Source organism: Octopus sinensis, linkage group LG6 (assembly GCF_006345805.1).
Source record: "Octopus sinensis linkage group LG6, ASM634580v1, whole genome shotgun sequence".
Classification (NCBI taxonomy): Eukaryota; Metazoa; Mollusca; class Cephalopoda; order Octopoda; family Octopodidae; genus Octopus; species Octopus sinensis.
This window is the reverse complement of record NC_043002.1, coordinates 80,863,306-80,878,395: the sequence shown is the minus strand read 5'-3', so window position 1 is coordinate 80,878,395 and position 15,090 is coordinate 80,863,306. Positions and strand designations below refer to the sequence as shown.

Here is a 15,090-nt window from a genome sequence, read left to right as displayed (position 1 = left end):
ATCTTCTTTTCTCATGTGGTTGACAAAATGTTAGCGGAACTAGAAGATTGTTTGTCATCTTCTTGTTTAGCATTAACTCCAGCAAGTTCCTTTCCCAACTGAATTAGGCACTGTCTGTTTTTTATTCTTGAAACTTTGTAAGTGAAGCTGTTTAGCAACAAGGAAAACATTCTCTGCACTTATATCAATCATGGAGTAGAATATAACCGTAGGTCATCTTCGAGTAAGTTTTTGCAAGTGTATGTCCTTACCATCTTAGCTAGGGTATTTACTCCTCCTTTTGTTTTGTTGTAACAGGTAATAATTTCAGGTTTCTTTTCAGCACTTTCTGAATCAATTGAAGGCTGAGAGTGCCTGGAATTCAAATTGTGACTACATAATGTTTCTTGGGACAATAAGACAGGATCGTAGAATCCTTTTGAAATCCAAATATTGGGCTATTGATATCGTTTCTTTTCCATTTGTGAAAGCACTTAGAAGTTCAACTCTGTTGTTTCTAATTGTTTCAACTAAAGCAGTTTTCTTGCTAAGCATCTTTCGAGCCAATCCTAGAGTTGTGAAAAAGTTATCACCAGTAATATTGCGACCAGTATTTTCAAGTTCTTTTACTAGGTCTTCAACAGCACTTGAACCTTTATTTGTCTTTCTCCCTTTTACTGGATCTTTTCCAGTGTAGATTTGCATTTTCCCGGCATAAGATGTTTCACTGTCGGATATTGCCCAAATTTTAATTCCATATTTCCCTGGTTTTGAAGGAATATATACCTGGAATGGGCGGCGCCCTCTGAATGAAACTAATTGTTCATCATCTGTCATGCATGAACTTGGAACATATCCATCTTTTAAATTCTGATTCCACATTTCAAATACTTCTCTTATGGGCTCCATTTTATCATCACTTCTCATTTTTCTTCTTGCACTAGCATCATTATAACGCAAAACTTGTAAAATCTGTTGAAATCTTCCCCGGGTCATAATTTTGCTGAATACTGGGTGGCCATCTTCTTCACTCCATTACTGTGTGACATTTTCATGTTTAGATTTATAAACACCTATAAGAATAATCAGCTCAAGAATATTTATCCACCAAAGCGGTCTCATTCTGACAGTTCGATACTTTAAGATATAGATATAATATATATATATATATATATATAATATATATATATATATATATAATATTTTATTATATAGAAGGAGCTTCTACAGGACTAGAACTTTTTTTCATTCAAGAGAAATCATCAGGAGCTTCCTGATGATTTCTCTTGAATGAAACAGTTCCTCGTCTGTGAAGCTCTTCTATATAATACATTAATTTTACTCTGCTATGTATTGAGTACCTTATTTACTGTGGTTTTAACCCCGAATCAAACAAGGGACCTACATATATATTATATATATATATATATGTGTGTGTTGTGTGTGGTGTGTGTGTGTTGTGTGTGTGTTGTGTGTGTGTGCGTGTGTGTGCGTGGTGTGTGTGTGTATCACACACATTTTATCGTTATTTGGGGATTATTGTCGCCTTTATTGAGCTCTTTACAGTAATGATTTACGCTAAAATGATGTTTTCTATGCTTGTGAAATGCTTAGTAGTATGATTACGAAATTTACACATACATGTACACTGATACACAAATGCACACATATATACATATATAAAATATATAGGTACATATTTACGTATATAAATATAAAAAATATATAGGTACATATATATATATGGAAATATATAAATATATATATATATATATATGCATAAATATCTATCTGTCAATCTATCTATCTATCTATCTATCTATCTATCTATCTATCTATCTACCAATCTATCTATCTATCTATCTATCTATCTATCTATCTATCTATCTATCTATCTATCTATCTATCTATCTATCTATATATATATATATATGTAATATATATGAAACATATTTACATATATGCAATATATAGACACATATTTACATATCTCTCTCTATAGATATGCAAACACAAAATAACATAACGAAGTGCAGTATAAAAGAGAATTTGAAAATAATAATCGAAGACGCAGTTAAAACAAAAAAAATCCCTATCGATTTGTTAGATATTTTCGCTGTAAATGATACATGGATACTTATCTCTAACATTCGACATTTACGAGTGTTGATACAATAACATACCAGCTGGTAGAGAGAAAAAATATCAAAGATATAAGTAGGAAAATATATTGAAGATTACATAAAAATATGACTGATATTGCAAACAGTTATATTTATTTCATTTGTGATAATTTTATATATGTTTTGCTTTATCATCATATCTCACAGTGGATATGGGTATTTTAATCAGATATAGTGTTACGTAGGTACGCCAACGTATACATACACACACACATACACACACACAAACACACATATTTCCATATTTATATTCATATATTGACTATTAATATATATGCATTCGCTATTATTAATATGCGTCTGATTGATATTAATAAATATCTATATGTATACCTAGATATGTGTATATATGTGTGTGCTTGTGCATTGAGAATATTAATAGGATATGTTAATAATATTCGTGGTATGATATGCATGAGGAGACAATACTGATATATCAGTGGTGGTTATGTGACTGCTTATGTATATATACATACATATGTTTATACGAGGGGGTACACAAAAGTAATCAGAAATGTTCTCTGTGGGGCAAGCCAGTCGTAGTTCAGACTTTCGCAGCTAGAAGTCACTTGATGCAACCCTCAGGCATCAGTCTGCCAACCGGTGTATTCGTACTGCTATGCAGTGCGTTATTGTTTTGCAGTGCTTCTCCACCCACTACGTCGATTTTTGCGAAGACTGAAACGAAGCAACAGCGTGCTTCTGTGAAATTCTCTTTCCTGCTGGGGAAAACGACAGCCGAAACAGTTGTCATGCTTTAAACAGCTTACAAGGACGCTGCCATGAGCAAAACACAAGCTTACGAGTGGTTTTCACTCTTTAGGAATGGATACTTGTTGCTTGAAGATTAACCTCGTTCAGGGCAAACATCGACCTCCCGATCGACTGAAAACATCATGAAAATTCATAAACTGATTTTAGAGGACTGATTTTGGAGGACGTCATCGAACAGTCAACAAGGCTTGCTGGTGCGACTGGTACGTCTTGGAGCTCCTGCAAACGAATTTTGAGCGAGGAATTGCGAAGGAAAAGAGTTGTAGCAAAATGTGTAACTCACTTGCTCTCGGAAATTCAAAAGCAGTCACGCCTAAATGCGTGTTCTAAACTGAAAGAACAGTTTGAAGTTTATCCGGACCTTTTATCTGAAAGTCTTCCCTGATGATCAAAGCTGGTGCTACGGGTACGACCCGGAAACGAAGCAGCAATCACGTCCATGGAAGAGTTCAATGTCCCTACGCTCCCACAAAACGCGTCAAGAGAAGACCAGTATCAAGACGATGCTGATTTGTTTCATCGGTGGGAAAGGGTTTGTCCACACAGAATTTGTTCCTCTTGTCAAACGGTTAGACTGTTAACTAGACATTTTACTTGGAAGTTTTGAAGTATTTGCGAGATGCGGTGAGACGAAAACGGCCTCACTTGTGGCAAAGTAGTGAGTGGTGGTCTCATCAAGACAACACGCATGCGCACACCGCCAGGAGTATGAGACTGATTTTGACCAAAAATAGTAGAGCCCCGCTTACCCACCCTCCTTACACGCCTGACCTTCCTCCCTGCAACTTTTTTCTTTCCCCAAAGAACAAAGTCCTTAAAGGAAAACGTTCTTTCAGATGTGGAAGAGGTGAAGAAAAAAGGGACAGAGACGTTCCAGGGCAGCTTCGAAGAGTGGACCGATGCACTGCTTCAAGTGGAGAATGCTTTGAAGTGTAAACATGTAAAGCTAAGTGAATAAAATAATATTACAAAATTCCGGTTTCTTTTGGGTACCCCCTCGTGTATAAATATATTTGTAAATGTATATATGTATGTACTATTCTGATTTCAAACGAGTGGAAAACGTAACCACTACAGATATAGATTACTCTCTGCTTTTATCCAGTGTTTTGCACGTGTAGAACTCAATACACATATTACTCAGTTTTCTTACGTGCACATAACAGAGAAATTGAATGTAAAAGTAAACATCAGATTCTCGTCGCAATGCATGCGCACAACAGGAGAAATCTTCACAGGAAGAACTTCCATCCGATAAGTGTTTCGGCTCTCATTCCTGACACTTTACGGGGGCCGGGCCCTACCAGGTAATGGCGCCTAGGTGTCCCCCTACTGCTTTTCAAAATCCAGTTCCCAGCGGGATTCGAACCTGAGTCATTCTTTCTGTGATCTTGGGTTCTCAGGTAAGTGTTTCAGAACACTAAGCCTCGCTGACCACCGAAGCTACCAGTTCTTTTGTTCCTTATATTTCCTAAAATAACCGATTACATAGATGCCTGTCCTCAAGAGATTCATATTTCATCGACCCCGAAATGGCAGGAAGGCAAAGTCGACCTCAGTTGAATATTGAACTCAGAACATGAAGACGGACGATATATCACTAAGCTTTTCGCCTGACATGTTAAAGATTCTGCCAGCTCGCCGCCTTACCCTGAAGTGCATTGTTAATTTATTATCAGTGTTAAGAAAAAATGTACTGTTATGCAAATTAGGTAAACCCGTTTAAAAGATTCCGAATTTGCATACACTACAAATAGCTTTATTTCACCCATTAATATGTTGTGAGATACATATTATCCGGTGAAGCTTTATGAAGATAAGAATATAGTTAAATCCATCACTCGTTTTCTACTCATAAAATGATAAAATTGGTTGTCAAACCAATATATTTGCTCTTGACGTCGAAGTAAAAACTAAATTTATTAAAACTGTATTCTTAACATTTAATAGCGTTTACTATGTGATTGTAAGCCAGGTAATATATACATATGATACATAAATAGGCGCAAGAAACAAACCTGTGGCTTTGAATTTTAGCATAGTATACACCAGTTTTAGTGCCGGGAGTCGTCCATGTATATATTCTATTTCAAATTGTCCAAAAGTCGCCATATACTGCATAATTAATTATCTCTGTCCGTCTAATTTGCATAAGAATGCAAATTTCACAGACCAGTTTAGCTGTGACCGAGTTTCTGCATACCGTAAAACAGAAATAACAATATGTCATTTATCTCTCAAAGGCCATAAGACAAAAGCCGCTGTGCAATTCATTATCTATCTATCTATCTATCTATCTATCTATCTATCTATCTATCTATGTGTTGGTCTGTCAATTTGTCTACTTATCTACGTACATATATATTTTCGTGAATATATATATATATATATATATCCTAGCAGCCATACCCGGCGTTGCTGGGGATTAAAATGGCATAGGTTTTCATTGATTTACCTGTTTCAGTCATGTGACTGCGGCCATGCTGGAGCACCGCCTATAGTTAAACAAATCGATCTTTGTAAGCCATGTACTTATTCATTCTAGCAGTATCCAGTAACTTTCGACGAACCGGTACGATACGGAGACGTAAACGCAGCAATATCGGTTGTCAAGCGATGGTGGGGCTAAACACACACGCACACACACACAAACACACGCACACACAAATGTACATATCTATACGACAGTTTGCTTCCAGTTTCCGTCTACGAAATCCACTTACAAGCGTTTGGCCGGCCTGAGGCTATAATATATATATATATATATATTAGACTTTTACTGCTTTACTTCGACCCCTGCTGCTTATTCTATTGATTCTTCGGCCGAACCGCTACGTTACGGGGACGTAAACGCACCAACATCGGTTTTCAGGTGATGGTGGGTGTGGGACAATCATAGACACTAATACACACACACACATATATACACATACATACACACACACACATATATATATACATAGATATATACATATATATATATATATATATATATATATATACATATACATATATATGTACACATATATTTACACATATATACAAACTTGTATATATATATGTGTGTGTGTGTGTGTGTGTGTATAGTGAAACTAACAGAAATGAAACTATTAAAAGTGAAACTATATCACATTACAATAAAGGTGTTATTGTTTCACTTTTGACACGTAGTGCTGAAACAGACTAATAGATTGCTCCGGGCTCGCATTAAGCAGAAAGTTCAAAATATTCTGGCACAAAACACCCCACGGGCTCAAAGTAATACATGTGTAAAACGTGAACGAAATCGGTTGGGTAGTTCTCGAGTTTTGGTGATGCAAACAGACAGACAGACAGACAGACAGATGGACAGATAGAGTGGCACACATTCTCAGTTCTATATATATATTTGTTTTACATATATATTTATATACATAATCCCACACATACGTACATACATACATGCATATATATATATATACATATGTGTATGTGTGAGTGTGTGTAAATAAACTTATAAAGCAAGGGAGAGAGCGGGAAAGAGAAGAAACAGAACAGAGGAAGGGTTGATAAACATATGCACATGACAGTAAACACCTGACATCTGATCACATATTATTAGAAAAGAAACTGGAAGTTAAAAATTACAAAAATAATTCAGTAAAAGGAGAATTGTAAAATTTGCTAAAAAGTAAAATAGAAAAGAAAAAAAAAATTAACAGAGGAAAACCACACGGAAAAATAAAATTACTCAAAGTTTCATGTTAAAGTAATGTTTACGAGGAATAAGTAATACAGAACAAGTTAACACCCGACTGTATGTGAGTAATATTGACAATTCTGGCGGGTTAATTAAATTCAGGTAAATCTAAAGGTGTGTTGGGAAAATTCTTGAGTAAGTTTTTATTCAATTGAATTCGGTAATTTTAGTAATGAACAAGTCTGGCTGTGAACGTAATTATTTTAAAATATATGTTGTTGACACACAGACAGATGCAAGCGTACAAAGAGAGATGGGAAGATATTGAGAGAAAAAGAGAGAAAAGCGATGTTTCTAGAGAAAAGATAGGGAAACATAGACAGATATGGATAAATATATCGAATATACACGTTGTGAGAGGGATACAAGTCAACAGCTAATACTATATATATATGTATATATATATATATATATATATAATATATATATATATATATATATATAATATATATATGTATGTATATATGTATGTATATATAGGTATATATATATATGTATGTGTATATATGTATATATGTATAAATATACACATATATATATATGTATATATATATATATAATATATATATGTATGTATGGATATATGTATTTATATATATATATATATATATATATATATATATATGTATGAATGTATGAATAGGTGAGCGGTGAAGAGGAGAGAGAGGGGAGAGAGAGAGAATGAGAGAATACATGGGAAAGATAGAGAGACACTAAGATAGAGAGTGTGAAATAACTAACGTAGTTGGATGTCTAATTAGCCAAATATATCGGAAGAAGTCCAGACAGACCAATATATAGATCAAGTGTGGTACAGTTTATAAGTTTCTTTTTGTCAGCTATTTTGTCATTTAGCTAATTTGTTATTTATGTAGGTATTCAGGTATATAGTTTAGGAGATGTGTTGATAGTTGTGAACAGATGTCAAAAGAAAAAGAATGGACAGATAGAAGGTTGGTGAGAAAGGACGGAGTCTTGTATACTGCATTAAATAGCTAGGTACATTTAGAGGGAGAGAGAGAGAGAGAGAGAGAGAGAGAGAGAGAGATAGGGAGATAGTGAGAGAGAGAGAGAGAGAGAGAGAAGAGAGAGAGAGAGAGAGAGATAGGGAGATAGTGAGAGAGAGTGAGAGAGAGAGAGAAAGAGAGATAGAGAGATAGTGAGAGAGAGAGAGATAGATATATGATAGAGAGACAGACAGACAGGCAGAAAGAAAGACAGAGATAGATAGATAGAAAGAGAGAGAGAAAGCCAAAATGGTTTATGAGTTATAAAGTTCGTGCTTGTGAGGAAACTAAGTTCATACAAGAATATCCATATTGAATAAGTTTCTATATTTATGTTTAGCAGGGAAATTTTAATCAATTAAATCTTTAAAAAATGTTGTTGGAAGAATTGAAATTAAAATTCAATGAAAAGAGAAGCTTAATCTAGATGACATTTCTGTGATTCTTATTACGGTGGGCTGCTGGGTATTCCGTTGTAATAAATCACGTCTTTATACGTACTGGTATGTGTTACTGTAGGGGTTTTCTTATCCAAGGTATTCTTTTTAGATAAGACTGATAACCCACTAATAAAAGGAGGATGATTATTGACAGTCCCCTTCGCATATTATTCAATGTCTATGGGTGCACAAGATCATACATTCTTTCATTATCCTGATTTTTGTAATGCCTGTACGCATGAAAACGGTGCTAGTTTGGAAATGTAAACGATATTTTTGGAGATAATTTTACTTTCATTTTTAGTCTTTATTGTTTAGTGATCAGGATAGGCGTTAGCTTCTCTTCTATTCCTATGCTGAGAGAAGAATCATCAATTTCATGTTTAGTTTGCTCAAAGTATTCTAAATCAATCGAAGTAAAATACTTGTCAAACACGAAGTTCTGAGCTTTCTTTGCTCAAAATTATCCAAATCAAAGTACTCAATAAATAAAATATTTGACAAACTTATGAAACATGTCAGAAATTAAAATGCTTTACTTATCGCCCTTTTCATTTGTGAACAATTGTTTTTTTTTTTTTTACCAGGGCCTGGTAAAAAAAACAAAACATGTCTCCCATAACAGTAGTATACTATCGACCTTGTTGCCTTTTCTTTAATGTTACAATGTCTTAGTAAAACTTTCAACATGATCTGGACTGGCGTCATAGTTTTCACGGAAGAAATAATATGCGCATGCAAGCAATGCGCTTTTAAATACACGCGACAACCCATATTCTACCCATATTCTAATAAGTTGCTGTAAAATTTTCCCCCACCAGCTCCCTGTTGTTATACTCTTTGTAATTTCCAAGACATCCAAAACCCATACTGTAAAGCGCACCATTCTTCACAATCGATTCCATTCATCTTTGCTGGAATTTTTTTTTTACGCCAACATTAGTTTTATTTGAGGTCCTTGTAAAGCGGATAACTTGAAAAGCTACTTTTTCAAAATCTGTTGTTTTTAAAAACCGTTTCTCGGTTTCGATTTTAAATGGAGAGTGAGTAATACATCTATAAGATCTATATTTTAGTCTTCCAGGATTTAATTATCGGTGGGGAAGCAAGTGAAATATCCGAAAATGATCCACTCAAGAAACCAAGTAAAAAGGCAACTATCTCGGAAACTTTTACATGCGTAGCATTTAATTTCTGCACAGCTGTGATAAGTAGCTTTCTTTCATTCGTGCCGAATGTGCAAGAGGTAGAGATGGATATTGGTTTCTATTGCTACCAGGCTTCGATTTTAAATGTTAAAGAACAATTTGTATTCCACTAGGTCATGTAACAGTCAAGCAAAAGTCAATAAACAATCATCGAATTTGCAGGAACTCAGGTCATCGTTAACATTAAGGTAAATTGCGAATTGTGCGTGTTTATGCTGATAGACACTGGACCTGGAAACCTACCAATAAGAAATTCCTTCTTCTCTCTGAGTATGTATAAAGAAGTACCTGCTTTTCTTAAACTTACTGTAGCTTACAACATCAAGCACCTTCCGGAGTATTCGAGCGGATCCAAGCAGTGCTGTTTTCTGAAAGTGCCCCACCCTTATTGCAGTCTATTTTTTTCACGTACTTCTCGAGACATTTGCTCACTGTTCCCAGGGCTGCAACAATTATTGGTACTACTGTTACCTTTTGCATCGACCATTATTATTATTATTATTATTATTATTATTATTATTATTATTATTATTATTATTATTATTATTATTATATTATTATTATATTATTATTATTATTATTTTATTATTATTATTATTATTATTATTATTATTATTATTATTATTTTATTATTATTATTATTGAGTGAGAGAGCAGGCATCCATCAAACTGACACTGGGGAAAATATACGAGCCCAATATACCCATCATGACTACCCGTCTGATAAATTTACACCAGGCACATGCATCACAACATATATTGCGCGACATGGTGATCTCATATCAAGATAAACAGCACATGACCTTGCAGGTGGGGCCCAGTTAGAATTTTCTTCAATTGAGTGCCCATCCCGCTCAACGGTCCCTGTTAGGGTTGTTTAAGGATGTTGAAAGAACCACCCATGTTCCAGAGGTGAACTATTCAAACCCCAAAGAATCCCTCTCAACACATGGCTATGAGTCCTCCACTACTTCTGCTCGTGATCAGAGATGCACATATCGTCAGCCACTAAGGGACATGCTCAACTGGTTAAGGTCAAACAACTGACAAGCAATCTGTGGTATTGAGCAGAATATTTGCTGTAGCCCATCTTTTATACGACAAACAATGTACATGATAACACTTCCAATCAGTTTCGATCAGAAGCCATGAGAGCCACTGCTGGTACTGCATCAGGGCATTTATTATTATTATTATTATTATTATATTATTATTATTGTTGTTGTTTGTTGTTGTTGTTGTTGTTGTTGTTGTTGTTGTTGTTGCTTGGCTGCTGCTGCTGCTGCTGCTGTTGCTGTTGCTGCTGCTGTGTTTGTTGTGTTGTTGTTGTTGTTGTTGTTGTTGTTGTTGTTGTTATTATTGCAGAGGCTGGATTGCTGTAATGCGCGGCGGAATTTGCACGGTAGTCAAAGTAAATGGCCACCTATCGCAGCTGTTTAGTATAGCACGTTCGGTCCGTCAAGGTTATCCGCTGTCACCTCTTCTGTATGTGCTAGCTCTCGAACCATTGCTGCGGAATTTGGAATAGTTAAGTGGCATCTCTTTCGAAATTGGACACGGGAAGGCATTATCGGCGTACACGGACGACGCCACCGTCATGGTGTCGGACGTTTCCGGAGTAGAGATGGTCAGCTCCATTGTAAAGGAATATGAGTCAGTTGTTGGGGCCAAAATAAACGCCGACAAATCGGTGGGATTACGACTGGGCACCTGGAGAGACAGATCGATGCAGTCGGACGCTGGACTGACGGACAAGTTAAACTGGTCGGGGTCTGGTTCGGTTCCGACCTCCAAGAATGGGGAAGAGGTGACGAGCAGGGCGGCCTGTCTTACCCAGAAATGGGCAGCCAGGAAGTTGTCCCTGAATGGTCGGGAAGAGGTAGCGAATGCCTACATCGCCTCTGTTATCACATATCGTCTGACCGTCGTGCCTTGCCCATTACTGCTTGATTAGATTGGAGCGTATCATGTTTATTTTCCTGTGGAAGCGACGCGTTCCAATGGTCAGTTGGTCAGTCTGCTGCCAAACCCCTCTGTGTGGAATCTTAGGCCTGCCATAGCTTTTGATACCCAGACACGCACTCAGGTTGCGCCCTCTGCAATGATTTCTAGAAGGTGAACGTGTGTGGGCTCCGTTTGTGAGACGCGCCTTTCCGCAGCTCGTCTCCTTGATGATGCTGCAATCCTCAGTAAAGGATAGGCCGAGACTGGGCACCTGGCACTTAGAATGTTGTCAGGCGTTCACTTTCCTCAACAAGTCGGGTAATAGAATCGGTGGATGTTCCACTTTAGCTATATACAGAACATTAGTAGTGGGGAAGTTCAACGAAAACGAAACGGCGTCGACGAAGACGTACTGGCAAGTCTATTCCGGAGGACATTCCAGTCGGGGACTATTTGGGATGATTTCCAGCTGTCTTTGGCCCGGCAGTGCTACAGGGGGGATGCACTACCGGTTAGAGATAAACACTAGAGGCACCGATGTGCTGTTAGACGGGATTGTTGACTTGTGGGGTTATGATGAACAGCTGCTGTCGTGTGTGGGACGAATCCGTCTGTCAACCGAGTGCATAATGATGAGTGGCCCGCCGCCTTCCTTTAACGGGACAGGCAAAGCAGTTTTTCTTTGTCTGGTGGCTTTGGCGAAAGACGTTATTTGGTGGACGAGGCTGAAAGGAATGAGGGTAGACGCATTCCTCTTTGGTAAAGCTTTCATCGACTTATCTCAGTTTCACTTGGAAAGGAAAATCAGAATGGAGAGGGAGGTGCTGTCCCCGAGAGAATTTATCAAAAGGCAGGTGAAATTTACGAAAATGGCAAGAGCTGATGGTACGTACCACTTACAATGTAGAGCTGTGAATGGAAAGAAAGGAGTTGTAGAGAGTACTTCTTCTTGGTATTCAGGGTGATCTTGGGTAGTGAGTTTCTTCGATTATCCCTAGGGACCATCCTGTATGAGGGGGATCCCTTCACTATCACAGTTTTCTTCCCTCTTCTGCTAGACTCGTATAATACATATACTCCCCTTCTAATGTATACCGTGTATACCATTTATTATTATTATTATTATCATTATTAAAGTGGTGAGCAGGTAGAATCGTTAGCACCCCGTGCGAAATGCTTAGCGTCATTTCGTCTGCCTTTACGTTCTGAGTTCAAATTGCGCCGAGGTCGACTTTGCTTTCATCTTTTCGGGTCGATAAAATAAGTACCAGTTGAACATTGGGCTCGCTGTAATCGACTCATTCCCACTTCCTTCAAGCTGGCCTTCTGGCAAAAAATTAAAATAATAATAATTATTATTATTATTATTGTTATTTTCATTATCCTCTTCTTCAAATTCTGTTTCCATTTCTTGCCGAGTGTCTTCCGAACACCTAGGGCAGAGAAATGCACTGTATACATTTGTAGGTCATTAAAATAAACACACCAGATTGTTCCTTAACAAAGACACGTGATAGAGAAAAAGGGGAAGAAAGACACAAAAAATATAAAAATATAAAATAAAAAGTAAACAAAGAAAATAAGGGGGAAAGGGGAAAGAAAATTAACGACAATGCTCTTCTCAGTATGTATGACATATCAGTTAAGACAATATTTTGCTCTACTCTTGAATGGATGGTAAGCCAGGGATCATTCTTAAATAACTTTCAGCTCCTTTTTTTATCATTCCAAATGCTCCTACAATCACAGGTATTGGTTAGCCGTCTTGAGATGCCACATCTTTTCGATTTCGAGTACCTAATCTTTATATTTTCTGAGCTTATCAAATTCTTTCGCCGCGGTATTATGGTTAACAGAGTATTATTATTATTATTATTATTATTATTATTATTATTATTATTATTATTATTATTATTATTATTATTATTATTATTATTATTATTATTATTATTACATTCTAAAAGGATTGACGTAACTCTTCACAAAGGTAAACAGTCAAGACGAAGAGCGCGATTCGAGTGTAAGATATTTTATTGGTTGAGCTATATTTCGACAGACGAGTTCAAAGTATAAAGTGATAAACATTCAAAATTTAAGAAATTTCAATCTAAAGTATGAACGAGAGCAACCCACGTCCGCACGTTGATGGAATGATATCGTCAGTCTTTAAGTTTCAATTTTACAACAGGCGTAAAGAAGAAAACAGAAGAAAAGACAAAGAAAGAGGAAAAAGAAAAAAGAAGACTATTTAATGAAACCGTTATGTATAAAATTTTATGATATTCTCCCGTTATTTTATTCATTCCTCCAGGGCGTGATGCTAATAACCCAAAAACACATTTCTCCTCATGCATTTTGAGAAGTGAAAGTTAAGCATGGGCTACTCGACCTGAAGAAAATTCTAACTGGGCCCCACCTGCAAGGTCATGCGTTGTTTATCTTCATATGAGATCACTCTGTTGCGCAGATATGGTTGTGATTCATGCGTCTGGTGTATCTTATCAGGCGGGTGGTCATGATGAGCATGCTGGGGTTCGTACTTCAGTGTCACTTTGCTGTCATGCACTGCTCTCTCTCAGTCACTAATAGTAATAATGATAATAATCATTTCTATTATTGGCAGAAGACCTGGAATTTGTGGGTGGAAGGTCGTCGAAGAGCGCGATTCGATTGTAAGATATTTTATTGGTTGAGCTATATTTCGACAGACGAGTTCAAAGTATAAAGTGATAAACATTCAAAATTTAAGAAATTTCAATCTAAAGTATGAACGAGAGCAACCCAGGTACTTCATTTATCAACCCCGAAAGAATAAAAGGGAAAGTCGACCTCGGCCGAATTTGAACTCAGAACATAGCGAATGGGCGAAATACTGCTAAGCATTTCGTCCAGCGTGCTAACGATTCTGGCAGCTCACTGCCTTATTGTTATTACTATTATTATTATTATTATTATTATTATTATTATATTATTATTATTATTATTATTATTATTATTATTATTATTATTATTGAGTGAGCGAGCAGAGCATGCCATGAAAGTGACACTGGGGTAAAATATACGAAGCCCAGTATACCCATCATGACTACCCGTCTGATAAGGGTACACCAGGCACATGCATCACAACCATATGTGCGCGACATGGTGATCTCATATCAAGATAAACAGCACATGACCTTGCAGGTGGAGCCCAGTTAGAATTTTCTTCAGATCGAGTAACCCATCCTGCTCAAATGGTCCCTGAATAAGGGTTGTTTAAGGACGTTGAACGAAACACCCATGTTTCCAGAGGTGAATTATTCAAACCCCAAAGAATCCTTCTCAACACATGGCTATGATGCTCCCCCACTACTTCTGCTCGTGATCAGAGATGCACATATCGTCAGCCACTAAGGGACATGCTCAACTGGTTAAGGTCAAACAACTGACAAGCAAATCTGTGGTATTGAGCAGAATATTTGCTGTAGCCCATCTTTTATACCAAGACAAAACAATGTACATGATAACACTTCCAATCAGTTAAGATCAGAAGCCATGAGAGCCACTGCCTGGTACTGCATCAGGGCATTTATACTGCATCAGGGCATTTAGGTACTGCATCAGGGCATTTACTGCATCAGGGCATGGTACTGCATCAGGGCATTTATTATTATTATTATTATTATTATTATTATTATTATTATTATTACTGAGTGAGAGAGCAGTGCAGGCCATCAAAGTAACACTGGGGTACAAATATACGAAGCCCAGTATACCCATCACGACTACCCGTCTGATAAGGGTACACCAGGCACGTTCATCACAACCATATGTGCG

At 36.9% G+C, this 15,090-nt stretch overlaps 1 protein-coding gene across 1 annotated transcript; it reads right to left on the bottom strand.

The window, feature by feature from the left end:
• Nucleotides 1-372: 372 nt before the first annotated feature.
• Nucleotides 373-975, bottom strand: LOC115213269. The gene has a single exon (XM_029782203.1). It carries the CDS (start codon nt 973-975, stop codon nt 373-375), a length of 603 nt encoding a protein of 200 aa, XP_029638063.1.
• Nucleotides 976-15,090: the final 14,115 nt, after the last annotated feature.

Bases quoted from the DNA above. Each gene is read 5' to 3' on its own strand.
- LOC115213269 (XM_029782203.1), bottom strand. From the start codon at position 975: ATGACCCGGGGAAGATTTCAACAGATTTTACAAGTTTTGCGTTATAAT.